Here is a 21,150-nt window from a genome sequence, read left to right as displayed (position 1 = left end):
GTCTGGAAATCTAAGTGCCTAGTAAAAGGATTAAGGACAGAAAAGAACCACCATGGTTTAACAATAAAATTCAGAAAATGTGGCAAAGATTAGCAGAGATTTGTGCATCTTTGAAAACTACAACTACAACTACTGCCACAAACATACCTTAGCAAAAGATCTTGCCGAGAACCTGAGAAAACCCTGGACCTTCGTAAAATCACTAATCAGGTCTAAGTCTTCCATCCAGTCACCAATTGAGCAGTCAGGTGTGGCAGTTAAATTTCGTGTTTAAGGAAACATTCATGCAGAAGAATTGTACAAATGTACCATCATTTGACTGTCAAACAGACTCCCGTATGGACGACATAGTAATAGGCATCCCTGGCATAGAGAAACAACTTAAAGAGTTAAAAACAAATAAGTTTCCAGGTCTGCATGAAATCCCAATTCAGTATTACAAAGAGTACTCTTCAGCATTGCCACCTTACTTATCATGGATTTATTGTGAATCTGTCGTACATATAAGAAAGGTAAAAGAACATACCCACAAAATTCCAGATAAGTATCCTTAATATAGATTTGCTGCAGAACTACTTATGCATATTCTCAGATCAAATATAATAAACTTCCTTGAGACTGAGAACCTTATGTTCACAAACAAGCATGATTTTAGTAAGCATTGCTTGTGCGAAACTCAGCACGCACTTTCCTCACATAATATACCGTGAACGATGAATGAAGGGCAACAGCAAGATTCTGTATTTCTAGATTTCTGAAAAGCATCTGACACGGTGACCTACTGCAGATTTTTAACACAAGTAAAAGTGTATTGAATTTGTTCCCAGATATATGAGTGGCCCAAAGAGTTCCTAAGTAATAGAACCCAAAATGTTCTACTTGATGGAAACAAGGCTATTGTCAGAAGTGCCTCAAGGAAGTGTGATAGATATGCTATTATTTTCTGTATACATAAATGATCTGGCAGGCAGGGTAGGCAGCAGACTGCGGTTGTTTGCTGATGATGCTGTGGTGTATGGGAAGGTGATGAAGTTGAGTGCCTGTAACAGGATACAGGATGACTTAGATAAAATTTCTAGTTGGTGTGATGAATGGCAGCCAGCTTTAAATGTGAAACAATGTAAGTTAATGTAGATGAGTAGGAAAAGCAATTCCAGATGAGTAGGAAAAGCAATCCCATAATCTTCAGATACAGCATCAGTAATGTCCTGCCTGAAACAGTCACGTTGTTAAAGTATCTGGGCATAACATTGCAAAGCGATATGAAATGGAACGAGCATGTGAGGTTTGTGGTAGGGAAGACAAATGATTGACTTTGATTTATTGGGAAAATTTTTTGGAAAGTGTGGTTTATCCATGAAGGAAAGATGGAAACCACATATAGGATGCTAGTGTGACCTAATCTTGAGTACTGTTTGAGTGTTTGGGATTAAAGGAAGACATCAAAGCAATTGAAAGGTGAGCTGCTACATTTGTTACCGGTAGCTTCCAACAACAGGCAATTGTTACGGGGATACTTCGGAAACTCAAATGAGAATCACTGCAGAGAAGGAGACTTTCTTTTCAAGGAGTATTTTGAGAACCGGCATTTGAAGCTGACCGCCGCCAACATACATTTCAAATAAGGATCACGAAAATAAAGATACAAGAAATTAAGGCTCATATGGAGGCACAGAGTCTGTCATTCTCCTCTCACTCTATTTACTAGTGGAACCGGATGTAAAATGACTAGTAGTACCCTCTGCCATGTCTTGTGGAGTATGTGCAGATGTAGATCACCTTGGAACATCTGCACCTGAAATGTTCCAAATAAGACTGAAACAATAATTTACTTAAACTTAATGCTGAATTAGGGGAACAAGAGGAACATGAGAATCCACAGCCTGTTTCAGAGGTACATTTAGAAGTTTTTTGGTAGAAATTGCATAATGTTCTTCATGCAGAGTTAGTTTCTTTTCAATAAAATTATAGACACACTTGTCTGCATTCCGAGCACTATCTGTGAGGCAGTCTGTACCATGAACGAACATGGTGTGTAGAAGGTATTATGTAACTATTGTTTTAGAAAAGAATATGTTACAGCAATGAGAAAAACTATATGCAATTTCCACAAGAAATGTATGACACGCCTGAATACAGGCTTCAGCTCAATCCAATTACAGCTAAATAAATTATTTGTTCAGTGAGATTGTGAGTTGTTACAGGGTTTGTCAATATTGTAATTCCAAACAGTCAAGGAGATCTCATGCCATACTACATTAAATATTGTAAAAATATTAACTGCAAAGAAAACTTTTCATTGCTGGAAATCTACCACTTTCAATAAACTCATGTGCCATCAACGGTAAAGTAGGAGGAAGAAATATTAAGATTAATGCCCCAAAGATGACGTGGTCATCAGAGAGCACAAGTATGGGTTAGGGAAAGAAGCTGGCCATGTCCTCTTCATAGGAAACATCATGGCATTTGGCTTCAGCAATTTAGGGAAAACATGGAAAAATGAAATCTAGATGGCAGGTTGGGACTTTGAACGGCTGTGCTCTTAAATGCAAGATGAGCGTCTACATCACCACTGTGCCAATGGACCAATGGAAGTTCCCCCCCCTGCCCCGCCCCAATCTTTAGTTTCTCTTCTGTTTTTATACTCCTCCAACTGAACAGGCTTCTGCCCTTAAATTATAAGTATAGAAAGTACAGCTAATACATATTTCTGTCTCCATGTGGCAGGCTAGTCATTTACCTCTCTTACACAAATAAATATTGTAAAAATAAATAAATAAATAACCAGGAGTAAATGTAACCATCAGAAGGTCAAACACTAATTGATACACAACAAATAAAATATCTTTACAAGATTTTCTCATTCTCTTCCATTGTTGAAAGCAATTTATTTTTAAATCCACAACAGCTGCCTTAGTGTTAATTTCTTACTAATTATGTGAGTTAATTTATTTACATACCTTGTTGGACAGACACCGAATGACTGAGCATGGTATAGTTGATAATACTTGCACAAATTGTGTAATACCTAATAGCAAGCATAGTTAAAATAATTGATAACACATATACCCACAATTTTATGTCTTAATATTAAGATTAAATTATTAAAAATTTTATTTTTACCTTGGTACTCGGAATGATGTCCTAAACCTGCCACCATCTGTTGTTTCAATTTCAAATTCATCGCATGGATCATCAACTGTACATTCAGAATCTGTAAACAACAAACACATTACTTTGCTTGAATACAGTATATATTTTTAAGAAGAGAAAATACAACTTGGGGAAGTTGTACTTGAGACATATATGAAAAAGAATGAAAGAAATAGAATTAAGGAATTTGTAGTGGGATAGTTCTGATAGAATGTGAATACCTTAAGAGTACAGGAGACTACTCAGCAAAAAAGCAGAAGTGTTGAGTTGTTGACAGGACACACAAAAATGAATGAAAGAAAGGAAACAAACAAACAAACAAACAAACACACACACACACACACACACACACACACACACACACACACACACATGTGTAACCATGCACATGTTGGCGTGTCCTTACATAGTGCTCGTTGCACACAAACTCTTCGTCCAGCTGCCACTACGTAGGAGTACAGGCGAGCACATGTTCTTGCATGCATGAGCACTTTTGTGTGTGTGTGTGTGTGTGTGTGTGTGTGTGTGTGTGTGTGTGTGTGTGCGCGCGCGCGCACAGGGTTTACTCTGGAAGCTATCAAGTTTCCTTTCTCTTTTTGCGTTTCCCTGCCAATGACTCAACGCTTCTGTTTTTGATGAGTGGTCCCTTTCACTCGTAAACAGGAAACATAATAGTAACACAATAGTTATAAAAGGATTTAAGAAACAGAGGCCATCAACCATCTTACACAGGAGGCTACAATTATTATTAACAGAAGATAATGATTCTTTCAAATTAGCTAGTTTCTTATCAACAAATGGGAAATAGGAAAGAGTAAAAACCCATATCCATAGCTGAGGCTGCTAAAGCACGCACGAATGCACTGTCAGTATTTGGTCGGCTAAGGGAAGAGAGGTGGTGGTGGTGAAAAGTTCCTAATCACCAGTATCTGCATCAGTGTCTTGCATTATATCTCCATCTACAGCTATACTCTGCAAACCACCGCAAAGTGTGTGACAGAGGGTATGTCCTGTAGTATCAGTTACTGGGGTTTCTTTCTGTTCCATTCACGTATGGAGTGCAGGAAGAATGATTGATTGAATGCCTCTGTGAGTGCATTAATTATTCTAATCTCATTATCCCTATGTAAGTGATATGTGGGAGTTTTAATATATTCTTAGAGTAATCATTTAAAGCTGGTTCTTTATACTTTGTTAATAGACTTTCTCAGGATAATTCACATCTATCTTCAAGAGTCTTCCAGTTCAGTTCCTTCAGTATCTCTGTGACACTCTTCCACAGATTAAACAAACCTATGACCATTCATGCTGTCCTTCTCCATATACCTTCAGTATCCCCTGTTAGTCCTATCTGGTATGGGTCACACACACTTGAGCAATATTGTAGAATCTGTCAAATGAGTGATTTGTAAGCAATCTCCTTTGTAGATTGATTGCACTTCCCCAGTATTCTACCAATAAATCGGTCTACCACCTGCTTTACCCAAGACTGAACCTATGTGATCATTCCATTTAACATCCCTACAACGTGTTACACCCACACCCAGGTGTTTGTAAGAGTCGCCCGATTCCAACAGTGACTCACTGATATTATATGCGTAGGATACTATGTTTTTTTTCATTTTGTAAAGTAAACAATTTCACATTTTTGAAGATTTAAAGCACTCTGTCAATCTTTGCATCACTTTGATATCTTATCAAGATCTGACTGAATATTTATGCAAATTCTTTCAGATAATAATTCATTATAGATAACTGTATCATTTGCAAAATGCCTGGTTTCACTATTAATATTGTCTGCAAGGTCATTAATATACAATATGAACAGCAAAGGTCCCAACACACTTCCGTGGGTCACACCTGAAGTTACTTCTACATCTGACAATGACTATCCACCCAAGGTGACATGCTGTGTCCTCCCTGCTAAAAAGTCCTTGACCCAGTCACAAATTTCACTTGATAGCTTCCCACATGATTGTACTTTTGACAATAAGTATGGGTGATGTACTAAGTCAAATGCTTTCCTGAAATCAAGAACTACTGCATCTACTTGGTTGCCTTGATCCAAAGCTTTCAGTATGTCATGTGAGAAAAGTGCAAGTTGGGTTTCACATCGTCAATGTTTCCGAAATACATGCAGACTGGTATTGAGGAGACCACTCTGTTCAAGCTACTTCATTATGTTTGTACTAAAAATTAAATTAAAATCCAAATTCTGCAGTGCTTCATGAACTGAAGGCATGTGACACTGGTGAGATAAACTGTCCGTCGGATGGTGACATTAAGCTCACTGGCGATCTTGGTGTTATTCAAGAGGAGTAAGCTATGTGTCAGAACCAAATTTCACCCTGTCACTTCTCTTCAGCCATAACAAAACAAACCAGAAATCACATTGTACAAGTGCTCATAACAGTCATTCACATGACAAAAATACACACTCGACACTTCACAGCAGGTTGGAGGAAGGCAATGGCACTAGGATCTTGCCTAGAATGTGCGGTGCAGGTTCCTACATCTACAACCCCACACTCATTCCTATATGTGTCTATCAACAATACTACACATTTCACTTCTGAGGGTAAGCACGACCCATCAAATCTGTCTCATAATTTATTAATTTTAATCGTTGTGAGATTAAGGGTTAGAATGCTTAGTGAAAGACCACTATTCACCTGTTCAACAATCATCAGTCTTCTGTCTGACATGGTTGAGTTTGGGACCTTGAGTAGTATGTTAGTGTCATTAACAAACAACGCTGCACTTGAACAGATCTTGAAGGTTACTTGAAGGCTATTAAGAACAGGTGCAAGCCAATAGCAAACGTTTTAGGACTCCATATTTTAGATTTCTCATTCCAAATATAGCATTATTTGTGAGGACACTAAGTAAATGTGACCCCACTGCCTTCTATTATGGAGGTAACACCCTGCCCATGCAAGTGGGATATCATAATACTGTAGCTTTCCAATCAGAATTTTAAGAACCATGTTTGGCAAACTAAGTAGTTTTCAGAACTAAGTTCCCACTGTCTCTGAAAAATGGGAGTTTGCTATCAGTGACTGTCAACAGTTTTGAACAACAGCAGGGAGACACAAACTTTTTAAGTGAGAACCAGTCAAAAACAATCATTGTTCAGTGAACAATAGAGATAAGGATTTTCGTAATTACTACAAGAGAAAAGATAAACAAATCTATCATAAAATAGATAACTGGAAGCATAAATAAGACTGTAATAAAAATTGAACTGAGACAGGCAGGACCTGTAGCCAGGGGAACAGATGGTACAATAGACAGACCAAGGAAATTATTTGCTGTATTCCAAAAGATATGAAGACATCAGGATAACAAGAAAATGAGAGTTGGACAGATGATATTAGAAACATGCAGGACTAACATGTGTACATGCAAATAAAGATCGCAATGAATGGGAAAGCCTAGAGGAGTCCTTTGTCCAACAGCGGATGTCAAATAGCCACTGGTAAACAGTGAAGATCACTCAGTTGGACCTGTAGTTCTTAACATCACTCTTTTTAACTTTTTTTAAAGATAGGAACAACTTTTGTTGCTGTGAAAGATTGGAGGAAGTAGCCTGACAGTAAGAGCAACTTATTACATATGACAAGGGACAAATTACACGATTAGCAGATTTGTTTTACAAGGTAATTGGTAGTCTCATCAATACCACATAAGAGAGTATTTGGTTTCTGCATTATATTACAGCAGATTTTATTTGCAGTCTCTGGACACAGAAGAAGCAATCTTCAGAGCAATACCAGATCTTAATTAATGTTTGCCAGAAGTATTTTTTAAGTGATAACTGAATGTTTCACTTTTTAGTGCACACTTAATGCTCTTAATGCACATTCTGAGTGGGTCTTTGCCTTTCTTACCAGATGTCTCACAGATTACTTGTCACTTGTTTTTCAGTTGTGGAAATACTGATGTTCCACTCAACATCTTTGACCAATAACATCACCAAAATTGTGGATGTAGCTCACTCATTGAAAAAAATGCCCTCCATAGCAAAAATTATAGTTTTTTTGCAAGATGCTGCATTAATTCGCTTCACTATCTCAAACCAAATTGTCACATCTCAAGCTAACCCACACCTCAAGTTACACTACACATTTTTATGTCACCAAACCTAACATTTTCTTTCCACTAACTCAAAAACAAATTGTTATATACTCATCTAAACTAGACCTAGGGTCATAGGTGTCCATTCAACACGTGTGGACCCCTCCTGCAATCTGGGTACAGTCTTTTTTAATTCATTAGAGAATTCTCCCACATTTCTGGCAATCACTGACTGCAGATTTAATATTGGTGAGTGAGACAGGAAAATGTTACTTTAGAAATCACATGGATATACCATGGAGTTTTTCAGTTGTTGCACTGTTCATGGGAAATTAGGATGGTCACAAACATTTACAGAACAGTGCTGTCACTTCCTTGTCAACTGGGTAGGACTTTATTAAAGTTTAATCCACATATTTCCAATTTTGACAAGTATTTGTATGGCACGTTTTTCTTGCTATCCAACAAGATTCTCACCATCACTCTGTTGTTCTTCTACAATTACAGATTTTTAATATCCAGTACGCAGTGGGGACAAGGTCAAGGAAATAATGGTAACAATTTTGATAACAGAAGGAATGTTCTGAGAAACTAAGTCCTGCCTCTTTCTGAGCCTGGCGGAGTGAGGCAAATAGAAATGGTAATTATAATCAGGCACATTGTGGTGATTTCAGAACGGGAAAGGGTAGAACAAACAGGACTTACCAAAACTATGCATCCAAAAGACAACCTGAAGTGAAAAGAATAAATTTTGATAGGGAATTTTTTTTCTATCCGAAAACAAAGTAGGGAAAGATAATCTGAATTTAAAATACAGGAAAACATTTTGACAAATTTCTTTGATAGTAGTAATGTAGTAGTAGTTACTGATAGTGATGAGAACAGATCTGATGAGTATGGTTTGGTGAAAATGTTGAGTGATCGTGAAATGAGTGAAAGAACTGATATTGGTGTTGTATGTATGGAAGCTGATGATCATGTACTTAGAAATGAAAGTGAGGGCGACAGTGTTATTCCAGATAAAATTTCAGTAAGCAATAAACAGGAAAAATATGTTGTGGTAGAACAGAATGATCACAGTGTTGAAGTTGTTGGTGTATGTGAAGAAGTGTGTGAAGATGGAAATGAATTTGGTGTTGAGAATAACATTAAGTGTGATGATAGTGTTTATGATGATGTTGATGATACTATATTGCTCACAGAATTGGATGGAATGGTATATGCAGAAGTTAAGGTTGATGATCGTATGCTGAATGATTCTGGAAACTCTGATGTAAGCTTGGATGATGATTTTGAAATAAGTAGAAAAGTAGATGATAGTTTAATTTTGCCAGTAGATGTTTGTGATACTGTGTCTGAATGTAGTGACTATAGTAACAGATGTAAGCTTAGTGACCAAAAGTTTAAAATCATAAATTAAATTTGTCAAAATGTGTATTTAGGGAAAGAAAGTTGTTTTGAAAATTTGGAACAGGTACCGAATAGTAATTCAATCAGTAAATGTGAATAAGTAGTGGAGGAAGGGAGTGTATGTGCTGAAATTAGTAGCTTGCAGACAGATTTGAGGGACAAATTCAAATGGTTCAAATGGCTCTGAGCACTATGGGACTTACCATCTATGGTCATCAGTCCCCTAGAACTTAGAACTACTTAAGCCTAACTAACCTAAGGACATCACACAACACCCAGTCATCACGAGGCAGAGAAAATCCCTGACCCCGCGGGCGGGAAGCGAGAACGCTACCGCACGACCACGAGCTGCGGACTTTGAGGGACATTTGCAAAAGTAATTACCCAGTTAGTGAAAGTACTACAAAACCAAATGAACAACCAGCAAATATTAAACTTGTGCTGAAGAATTTATACTCTATGTCACACAGACAAATTCGTGTTGTATACCGTGTCATGCTATGCTATGAATATTTTGATCCAGTAGTAATGAAAATACTAATTGAAAGAAAATTATAACTCATAAGAAGTGCAATTAATGTCCACTGCTTTCTGTAAATTCAAACAGTGAGAAGTGAAAAATCGGTTAACTTAACACATTTGAAGATACAGTAAAATATTTGTTTGTAGTTTACATTTATTTTTTTGTGTGTAAACATCTGCATATTTGCCTATATTTTTGTCTATTCATAGAGTGGGGGTTGAAAAGTGAATATCTGGACATTTGCGTATGCTTTTACCTGGCACAGATTGGAGGTTGTTTAATATTTATGTAGGACCATTTGAAGCTGTTGAAAACCCACATCCAAATGCATACAGACTTGTATAGTTCTTCGATATTTGACAAACCATCAGGAATTTATTTGAAATGCGTCTTACAATGCACTGTCAAGATCATACTGTATACTTTAGCAAACCCTAAGGTAAGTACTTTAACCCTGTGAAAGTGAAGTAATTAATAGAAAGAAATTTATTCTAATCTCTGTCATCACTGAATATTTGAACTTTTTTTTAAATTCTTATATCCATCATGAATTACGAATTAAAAAAGTGATTTGAGGAGATGAGATTACATTATGTGCACTACATAGTCAAGGCAAAGTCTGGGGATGAAAATCCTCTCAGAAACTTTTCAGTACTGTTGCAGTGAAATTTAACGGGTAGGGGGTCTGTAGTACTTACATATACACCATATGGCATATGGTGCCTTGCCCCAGCCAGTGACTCCATATATATTTTCTGGAATCACTTCTCTTCTACTACCCTATGTAGTTAGTAAGAGCAGTTAGGATCCTTCTACTATCCTGGAGTATACAGTGCGCAACATGTAAGGTACGAGACTATATCTTGACCAGGCACTTAACTTACAGTGTGGAGAACAAAACGACACCAATCTCAATTTTTTTTAGTAACCAGTATTTTCAAAATGATATCCATTTTTCTTATTAAGATTCATCATGTAGTAATTTGCTACTGTGTACCAGTAAAATATGAACAGAGTAATTTAGTATATGGTGCATTTTGCAGTCCAGTTATTGTAGGAAATGAAAGCAATCATGATAGGATTTGACTGGTTGTTTGTGTTGTACGGATATTAAATGTCTGACAGATGTACCCTGAATAATGAGTATAGCTACCAAAGCAAACCCAAACATACATACCATGACTCCATTACACTGTAACCGTGTACAGTTCCATTTTCAAAGAAGAAGGCAAGACATAAACACAATCTCCATATTTATTTTTTCAAGGCTATGACTTCTGATGAAACATGTAGTGACAGGCATAACAATTTTATGAGGACAGTAAGAACAGATGCTATTTCAAATGATGACTACCTCAAAACATCCTGACGAAATTCCTCAGAAGGTCGCAAGCTTCTTTTTTTTTTTTTTTTTTTTTTTTTTTTTTTTTTTTTTTTTTTTTTTTTTTTTTTTTTTTTTGCAATTTGGGGGTGGCGAACCCAATGCTCTGAGCTAGTGTGACTCTTTCTTTTTTCAAGTCACATCCTCTCTTACTTTTCAGTCCAAACTGACCCTCCTTCCACTATCCATGTCCTCCAATAGTTAGTTAGTCAGTGATTAGTTAATAGAGAGAGAATGTTGTTTAAATGAATACAGTTGGTCAGAAAATGTAATAATGCAACACATGTACGATTTTTGAGGAGAGTTGGTCTGAAGTTTACTTATGATGTCTGTGCAGTTATAGTGAAATTCTGTCACTTTACATCTTGGATGTGATTACAATTAGGTTAGCCTGTATATAGTCTCCTATATGTGTTCTGATTTAAACATTAAGACTGAATAGGCAAGCTAGTTTGTCCGGTTACTATACCAATTACGTGAAAGTCACTGGATACGATATTGAATCACTGTCAGATACGAAAATATTCTGTGCCATGATCTTGTCTATATTATTCATTGGAACTACTGTGTACATAGCAAAGGAACATTTCTCAGGAAGAAATTTATTATGTTTATATTAGTTGAATGGCTCCGTCTGTGGAGCATGAAGAAAATGAAAATTTATGTTGGAAATAGTTACTGGGACAGAAGCGTTTCTGGTTCCTAGGTTTTGAGATTCATACAGTTTTTCTTTTAATACTATTTCTACTGCCTCAATGGGTATTATGGTCAGCCATTGGTAGTCTTGTTTAATAATTCTTTTACCTTTTAGTACAATAAGATAGGGATGATGTTTGCTACATGTCTGGTATCTGTTTGATATAGATATAAGGTGTTGTGTATATTACTTTTGTCATAATATCTGCTCAAATTGGGAAACTGCTCAGCTATATATCTCATGAGATGCAGGGTTTGAATTGAATATACACCCATTAGGTTGGCCTGTAGTCTGAAACTGAAAATTGTCAATCTTAATATATTAATAGATTATAGGATTTTAAATGGTTATATTCTTGTATGACACCAATCTAGAAACTTGTATATATTTTCTCTAACTTAAATACTTCAGGGACTTAGGTTTATATCTAATGTGATGTACTTAATGAAAACCAGTTAAATTTTATGATATTACATCACTTGAATTCTGATGGCCATAAACAATTCCTATGTAATGAGTAGCAAAGGCAAAGCTATGTCATCAGGATTTGTATTCATGGTAAAGCTGTTGTCTTTCAAATGGAGACTAGATTATTCATTATTCCTTACCTGATAATGAAATGTATAAATCATACCTTTAGAATGGCTGAACTAACCAATTTGAGTCCTAACTTTTGACACGTTCAAATGTAACCTGTGATACTTCACCCTTCGTATTAACCTATGTTGGAACTTATCCTTACCTATGCCCAATTTTCTTTGCTGTCTGATCTGATGTTGCTGCATCATGTCTAATGTGGGGACGATCTACGAGAAGACTGTCAAATGGTTGTTGAGCAGTATAGGTTCTGGAAGTAACCTGCTGGTACTTAATGTACCAATGTAAATCTGATTCTACGGTTGCATGTGGCCATGTTGGCTTACAGTCTCTACAGGAAGATGCTGAAAATTTGGAATGACAACATCTAAGCTAAGAAAACATGATGCCTTTGACAGTTATTGTGGGCAAATCCCTCTATCCACCCTTGTGGTTTCCTGACCTGAAATGTTCATGTTGGTTCAGTCGCTCTAAAGTCTGAGTTTGACTTCTACAGAAGTAAGGTCTTTTGGTCCCTCAGGTGTTACAGTCATTATATCTGACATAATTTTACCATGAAAATTGATGTCTGAAAGGCTATCTATTAATGTTTCTTGTCCACCATGAAATGGGAACTGGATTAATGTTCTTTTTAACATTTCATATTTGTATAGAGGCGAACTTGTTTTATTCCTGTGATTAGTCTTAGATTTTATGGTATGCCTACTTGTTAGAAAAGATAGCTAAGCACATTAAATTTTGAGTATACATGAATTTATTTGAGTATTTGATGAAGGATAAGTTTCCTTTTTCCTTTTTTTGTCCTTTTAAAGTTGTCTATGTAAGCTCTTAACTCAGAACATATGGCCTTAGTAAGTGAACAGAATTACAGGGACATTGGGATACCCTGGGTAAATGTGGGTGATGTAAGCCCAAAGCTATTTAAATCGTTACTGTAGTATCAAGATAAGAATGGATGTGACGTACACAAACTCTAAGTAAACAACATTTTTTGCACTTGGATGATCACCCCAAAGAGTCATTCCACTCTGTTTATTAATGGATCTGAAACTTGTTGTGATTTGATGTGATATTTCTGTACCTTATTTCTATATTTTCATGTTTACGTACTAATTATGTTTGAGCTGCAACAGATATCAGAGGAACTGAGTATTTCTGTATCTCGCTTTAGTTTTTCCATGTTTATGCATCAGTTATGGCACAGGTTTCTATAGTTTCATGTATATGTAATCAATTATGTTTGATCTAAACCAGATATTAGAGGAAATGATTGTAAGTCAGCTGGTTGTATCTAGCATTTGTTACTTGAATTAACCAACACAGAGTTAAAGATGTCAATTACTGTGTCTTGCAGAGTGCTAATTGTTTACCCTTCGTTGATCAGTCAATAGGGAGTGTTGGGGTTAATTTTCGGGGACTGGGAAGGTGAAGCTGTGACAAGTCCGTTCTGTAGGGAATGCTGAACACACTTCTCCCTCCCACGTCACAATGTAGTACTGGAACAGTGGGGGTCCTGGGTAGGGGGGTTTCCTGTCTCTGGAGTCTGTCATCCTCTCTTCTTCAACTCCAACACTCCGAATCTTCTATTTCATTTCTTACTTGTCATCAGAGTACCAAGCTATCCTTCCCTCTGTCTACATGCATATGTCTCTATTGCTGAGACCCTTCTCATTTACTGTGTCAGCTCTTGTTGTTATTGACTAAAGCCTATTGTATAGGAGGATCTGGGAAACAAGCCAGCATTTCTGCAGAATTAAATATACTAAGTTCCAAAAATGTCACATGTATAGATAATCTTTGATATAATTGATGATACACTTTTGCTAATTTTGTTTTGAGATGGATGATTTAAAACCATGTTTCTGTCATGATGTACCGCTTACTTGTGATTCAATTATTGTTTATTGACACCTAAAATGGTGAACATTTAGTGATATATAACTGTACTCTTGTGTTTCATTCTGTTATATGTTAGTAGTTATTGTAAAGGAAAAGCAACAACTGTGTTTCACTAACATTCCTGAGGTAATATATTAATCAATGTTTGAATGATTGTAAAGGTGGGAAGGAAGCATTGGAAGTGTCTTGAGAAATGAAATATGGAGAGATTGGTCATTGGTCAGACATTTCATTCTGTGCATGTAGGGTGAATTATGTTAACTGCTAAGGAACTATACTTCAAGAAATTACAATAATGTATTTGATGAACCAGGGAGCTCTGAAACAGTCTGTGTACTGTGACTTGGTCGATATTTGTGCAGATGGTCCAGGTGGACTCTGTGGAGAATTGTATTTGGTTGGCCCAGATGGCAGTGTGTGGAGGTGAGATTGTTCCGTATTATGTGTTAATGTTAGTGTAAAGTGCAGCGATTAGTGCAGTGGCACTTGAGAATTTTGTACTAGTATAAATTTTAGTGATACATTATCAAAGAACAAGTTAAATTGCAAAATGAGATTTAAGACAGGAAAGTTAAAGTATGAACATTTGGAATTTTGCTAAATTGAACTATTCTATTCAAAACAATCAATTACACGAAATACGATGGTTATACAGAGTGAAATATGAGCCACATTCCAGTATTTCATTCTTATTTATTTATTTTTTTGAGCTTCAGTTCAGTGCTCCTCATTGCACACAGAGGAGACTGAACACTTTGGTATACTATGGTCTAATGCTGTGCATTAATAAGAAGAACTTGGTGCACCTGCCTAAATTAGGAGGTTGCAAGTACAATTTAATATGGATTTTGAGTATTGTAGTATCCGATACTACTGCTTGTTCCACAGTGCATCGGCAATATTGAGAAAGAGTTATAAACACCAGTGTCTCCATTGCACTCAGGAGAACCTGGAGGCTCTAATGACAGACATGATTATTCAGAAACAAGGCCAATTTAGCTAAATTCCATTGGATAATTTCCCTGATTGAAATAGATTTACCTCGCATTCATGCTGAAATACAAGCTACAGACAAATTCTGCAAATTAACTTGTTCTTTCTTTGTGCTATTAATTAATATTTTGTCTAATCTAGTTGAATCTGATACAAAATAATTTATGATGATTTTATATATTTGGTTGAGAATGTAGGTCAAATTTCATTATGATGTATGTGTACACTTCACTCTGCAGATTAAGCAGAAATCTGATCTCATATCTTATGTAAATTGCTTGTTCTTCCAATTGATTGCAAAGTGAGCACTGTTTCATCGATCTGCCAGAAAAAGTTTTGTACAACTTTTTGTTGCACGAACCCTTCTGGGGGTGTTGAATCGTAAAAGCCCATTGAAACCAATTTAAAAAAACATGTATTTTTTGTCCATAAACAGTAATTTCTGACATAGGGGTGTAGGTAAACATATACTTGTGGAATGGATACAAAGAAACCAGTTACTATATTATAATTGTATAATATCCTGTAAATGATAGGAACATTCCCCAAACCATGAACCTTTTTTAATTAATAAAAATAGTAAGAAGATTGTTAACACCACATATCTGAGCATTTATACACAGTTAAGTTATTATATACTTGAAAATTCAATTTTGTACTTACTCTATAAGAGCTATTGTAATTGTTGAAATGTGTCATTGGTTTTAAAATGGGAGCTTTAATTGTAATTTTGTCAAAAAGCCCTTTTTTAAGAATACCAAGGATGAGGATTGTTTGGAATCATATACATAGGGGCAGCCATGTTAGCAGAGGTGGTCATTGTACGAGATGAGTTTGTGCACGTAACATGTACGTCTTGTTTGAGTTAAAATAAAGTTGTCTGAAACAAAAAAATTGTTAAGTATTGTTTATTTTGACTTAACAGTCAAGTACAGTTGACAACATGTACTACGGGACAACTTGCAGCAGCGGATCAAGACACTGAGGATGAATACACCCAATTATAATTTATAACAATATAAATTAATAGTAGCTTTTTCATGATAGAAGCTTTTCAAGTGAGAGTGGTGGTGTATTGCTGTAAAGAGCTGCAAATGAATAAATATGTTTGACTCGAATTTCAAGGCTGTACGGGAGGGAACGTTTGACATGGAAAGTATGGCAACTGTCAAAATGTAAGTACTGTTAGTTGTCAGTAGGTTTGATGTGGACAGAATTGTGGGGCTGGCCTTCGCTGAGGATGAGATCAACATCCAAAAAGTGGAACGGGATTCAGAATAGGATCATGTGAAATTTAATTGAGAGAAGGTATTTAGAGATTCCAGGAATTTTAACAAGTCAGCCTCACCACCTGTCCATAAGACAAAGATGTCATCAGTGTACCTAAACCAAACCAGAGACTGAAGGTTTATGGATCCCAGGAAAGCCCCCTAGTGCAACCTTTGAAAAGGTTAGCATACAAAGGACCCATCCTGGATCCCATGGCCATAACCACGAACTGTTAGTGTGTTTGCCCCTCACAGGTGAAGTAATTGTTGGTAACCACAAAGCTGATTAAGGTGAGCAAGAAAGATGTCGTAGGTTTGAAATCAGGTGGGTGCTGACTGAGGAAATGTTCATCAGCAGACAGAAAATGTATATGGGGGATGCTGGTATAGAGGGAGATGGCATATATAGTGACAAGCAACGTGAGTGATGGGAGTGGGACGGGTATGAATTTCAGACGATCTGGGAACTAGGTGGTATCTTTAATATATGAGGGAAGTCTTTGTACTGTGCATTGTGGATGTTGATCAACTAAGGCAGATATGGGTTTGGTAGGTGCTTTGAAGCTAGCAACTATAGGACGGCTAGGATGACTGGGTTTTGTGGATCGTAGGAAGAAAGTAAAATGTGGGAGTGTGTGGTTTGGGTGGGGTAAAAAGTTCTACGAATTGACACATAAGTCCTTGTGAGGGTCCTGAGCTTCTTAGGAGGAACTCCAGGTCAGTTTGAATTTCAGGGATGGGATCTTGATGGCAGATGCTGTTTGCAGAGACGTCGGACAGCTGGTGTAGACCTTCACCAACACACTCCTGTCAGTCAAGTACCACAGTAGTAAATCCTTTTCCTGCTAGGAGGATAGTGATGGATTCATCAGTTTTTAGGGAATGCAGAGCATGGAACTCTGCAAAGGGCAGGTTAGGGTCATGTTGTAGCGACCTGAGGAAAGCCTGAGGAGAGGTTGTGAAGCGATGCTCGATGCGAGGAATTCTTGGAAGGCTTGTATGGGATGATTCTGAGGTAGTGGTGGTGGGTCAAGTTGGGATCATTGTCAGAAATATTCAAGGCAGTGTGCAATGTCAGGTTTGCTGTTGGAAAGATTTTGGGATTGGGCTGCAAAGTGATATTTCCAGTTGACATTATGTGTAAAGGAAAGTATGCCCAAAGGAGCTGGTTTAGCGCTGAAAGTGAGACTCTTGGATAATACAGATAATTCAGGGGCGGGGAGGGAGGAGGGGGGGCAGTGCTTTGGGTGAGAGGTTGAGAACATTGTACTGTTGTGACGGTTCTTCCGATTACGAGTTATTACTGGTCTGGGAGGCAGAGGTGAAGCCTGTAGGATGGCCAAGCTTTCTTTGTAGAACAGGAATGGTGGTTGATGGTGTGGCTGTTAGGGGAGCTGCCGAGGGACAGGAAGGGAAAACCACTGTTGCAGTAGCTTAGGAGAAGGCGGGATAGTTCTTTGAGGTGAAGTCTGACATGTTGCTGCAGTCTGAAGTTGGGTCGGCAGATGATACCACCCAAGGAAACATGACGGAGAGATAACTACAGGGTTTCGAAGAAGGAGAGAAGTCTGATGGATTGGAAACTGGCAGGTGAGGCATATAGGTAACACGCACATCTGGAGTCTTCCCCCAGATACCAGTTTCTCAGAAACCCGCAGGTGGGAACTAGCATTACAACATGTCCTTGGTTCTCACCACCCACGTGGCCTCAATTTACGTTAATTTCTTCTGTCTCCGCATTTCTTAACAGTAACTGCTCCTTTCTTCACTCCATTTTAGTTTACTGCACCTTTCATTTTCTGACCTGTCTATTTTTCGCCATCCCCCTCTCCCACCTCTGTTACACGCAATACACTTAGCTTTTCACTCTTATTAACTTGTGCACGATGTTTTAGTTGCAATCTCTTTCTTGCATATTACCCTGTCTTCCACCTTTAAGCTCTCAGGTTTTCAAATTTTGTCCAGTGTAGTTCCCAACAATCAGTCTTTCCTTCTCATCCCATCTGGTAAGTCTCCCCTGACTCGGTGTTCGTGGGGCTTTTCCGAGTTGTACCCCTTTCCCTAAACCACTCCTGTCCTTTTCCTTCCCTTCAACTCTTCTGCCAGAAGAAGGAGTCACTGGTTCCAAAAGCTAGAACAAATTACACCCTTTTGTGTGTATTCCCCTGTCGCTGATTGGTGAGTAGACAATTTATCTATCCATTTACATTATATTGTCAGTATTTGATTATTTTTGTTGTTATATCTGTCTTTGAGATATAACAAGTTTTGTGTACTTATGTTTAACTTTAGTTCTTGGGGAATGATGCATTTTTAAACTCACTGCACCATTTATACAAAAAAATGTAAATTTTTGACTCTTGCACCCTTCTGGAAAAACTTCTGCAGAAGCTCAAGTCTTGGGCTGTGCTAGAAATCAAATCTGCTACCAAACCCACATTACAATAAAATATAGATGGCAAGACAAATTTCAGTTTAGCTCAACTTTTGTGAAGAAATGTCATCTGAAACTGATTATGAAGTCATATCATAACATTACTGTAAAATACTCAAACTACTTGATGTTGATGTCAACACTTCTGCCATAATGAACACACCTCAATCAATTTCATTATGTAGTTATGTGAGAGTTGCTACACACATTGCCTATCGATCTTTTGTAGGGGCCTACATATGTTGTTACATCTGTGCTTAGTTACTGTATTGGACATAACAATGTCTAATCATGCAGTTATGATCCACTAAACCATTTCTAAGGTATTGGTTAATGTGCATTCTGTTACTAACGAAAGGAAATCAAATGCTGAGGAGGTAGTGGGTGCTATTCTTGTATGTTTTACAGAAATTTACTAACTTCCAGCAAACTGCTCACTTTCTTTACAGACACCTATATTCAGGTGTTCATATACACTCACAGACAAAAGATTAGTCAACCTCCAGGAGAGCATATTAGTCACAATGGAGTGCTACACAACCTACGGTGTAAAATCGGTAACAGATGGTCACATGACCCTTGAAACCTGACGTACATCATAGCAGTGAAACGGTGTGTATCTGCTGAATGATTGTATGGAATCACCACAGTAAGGTGGATCCAAGTGAAATGATAGAATGGAACTATTGTGTCTGGATGTGTCCATGGGCATAAAGTGACTAAAGTTGACCAAATTATTAATGCATCAACATGGCTAAAAATTGTACCAACAAAGAATGATGTACCTCCCACAGTCATGTAACACACCATAAGAACAGTGATCAATCCCAAAAGGAATAGCTGTCAGATCTATCTCATAACCTCAGCCCACTCATTCAGGTTACCAAGAACATGAACCAGGATGTTTATTTCAAGATTCTCAGTGATCAAGTGTTATCCCTTTTTTTACATCTTCAGAATGAATATGCTGTGGACACTCCCCATCTTTCATAACGACAACTGCCATGTCCACAGTATTGCATATACACCTAGTTGGCTTGACAAACAGTAAACTACTACAAAGAATCTCACCTAGCCTGTTGTATCATCCAATCTTCATCTTGCAGAAAATGTCCAGGATTACTTGGAACAGCAGATGAAACCCAGTAAACAACATTCACACGATTAAGTAGGCTAGCTTTTTGGGTTGAATAATCAAATTAGTGATCTCAGCTAGATGGGGCATATGTCAAGAAACTTATGTATACGCTGAAGCTATTAACGAGGCATCAGTCAATGTCACATGGTATTGGGCATGATGTTTCCTGGAGTACCTAATTTTTGTCTGCATTAGGATACTTTGAGCTATATCATTGCATCTGTTCTTGAAGATAATACTTTACGCTATGGACAAGTAATTAGTAGATACATATAACCAGAACTTTCACAAATTTAATACCCACTGAAACATACACACAGTACAGCACACTCTATGCTAGACTGTAACTACAGTATGCAGATACACAAACCACATAATATATCATTGCAAACGTGATGTCAACATGCATCGTGACGATTAAAAATACGTTACATCACCTAAAACCATTATATCATCAAGATTTAGCGAAACTGTACGAAATGCAAAGTACACGTTAAAGTAATACGAAGTTTACATTCCTACATGGTACCTTCATATCTGTAACTGTCCGCACCATACGTCTCAAAATCGTCCCCTCCACCCCTTGTTACTGATGGATCAACGAAATTCACACGATAGCATTTTCCATCCACCCACGTGAGCTCCGGTCTGAGAACATCCATTCTTGTTTATGTTTTCATTCACCTCGCTTGTGCAGTCTGTGTTGACACTAGTGGTGGGCAGGAAATCGCGTATCTGTTAGAAATCACAGTGACTGAGAAGTCACAGATATCACAGTAGCAACTTTACAGAATCTAACTGCGATTTCAGTCACAGTTAGCAATCGCAAGTAGTATTTCACATTCAAAGACGTGAGCCATCTATTGGTCGAATTTAACACTGCTTTCTGCGATTTCAGTGACAAGTCGCAACTAAGAGTCGCAAGTAGCAACTAAAAAGCGCGGTTAACAGTGGCATCTGTTGGCCAAAGTTCGTACTACGTCCATCTCTGCGGTACGCTATGGAGTCCAACTGCGATTTCCGTGACAAGTCGCAACTAAGAGTCGCAAGTAGCAACTAAAAAGCGCAGTTAACAGTGCCATCTGTTGGCGGCAGTTCGTACTACGTCCATCTCTGCGATACGGTATCGAGTCTAACTGCGATTTCCGTGACAAGTCGCAACTAAGAGTTGCAAGTAGCAACTAGAAAGCGCGGTTAACAGTGCCATCTATGGGTCAAAGTTCGTAATCTCTGCGATACACTATGGAGTCCAACTGCGATTTCCGTGACAAGTCGCAACTAAGAGTCGCAAGTAGCAACTAAAAAGCGCAGTTAGCACTGCCATCTGTTGAGCAAAGCTCATACTACGCTATTCGCTACCGAGTCAAACTGCGATTTCTGTGACAAATCGCAACTAAGAGTCGCAAGTAGCAACTAAAAAGCGCAGTTAACATACTTTTCCTAGTGTCATCTGTTGACCGACGTACGTACTTCGTTATGAGAGCCTTGTGCCTCGCGAGATCGATGTGCTGTGTGTGCATATGAACGGCTTATTTCAATAGTGGTACAAGTCCATTTTTGTTCATTTTGAGATACAGAGT

At 37.7% G+C, this 21,150-nt stretch overlaps 1 protein-coding gene across 1 annotated transcript in view; it reads right to left on the bottom strand.

Annotated features, from left to right (window-relative positions):
• LOC126457761 (activating signal cointegrator 1 complex subunit 1) overlaps positions 1 to 20,280 on the bottom strand; it is a 61,784-nt gene extending 41,504 nt beyond the window's left edge. Inside the window, exons 1-2 of the mRNA XM_050094322.1 lie at positions 20,100 to 20,280; positions 3,124 to 3,214 (exon numbers count right to left, since the gene is read on the bottom strand). Coding sequence (XP_049950279.1) covers positions 3,124 to 3,214; positions 20,100 to 20,232 — 224 coding nt within the window. The 5' untranslated portion in view covers positions 20,233 to 20,280. The remainder of the gene's footprint in view (positions 1 to 3,123; positions 3,215 to 20,099) is intronic.
• Between the last annotated feature and the right edge of the window lie 870 nt (positions 20,281 to 21,150).

Source organism: Schistocerca serialis, chromosome 2, assembly GCF_023864345.2.
Source record: "Schistocerca serialis cubense isolate TAMUIC-IGC-003099 chromosome 2, iqSchSeri2.2, whole genome shotgun sequence".
In the NCBI taxonomy this organism is placed as follows: Eukaryota; Metazoa; Arthropoda; class Insecta; order Orthoptera; family Acrididae; genus Schistocerca; species Schistocerca serialis.
The sequence above is the reverse complement of the archived record's forward strand: the minus strand, read 5'-3'. Positions and strand labels throughout refer to the sequence as shown.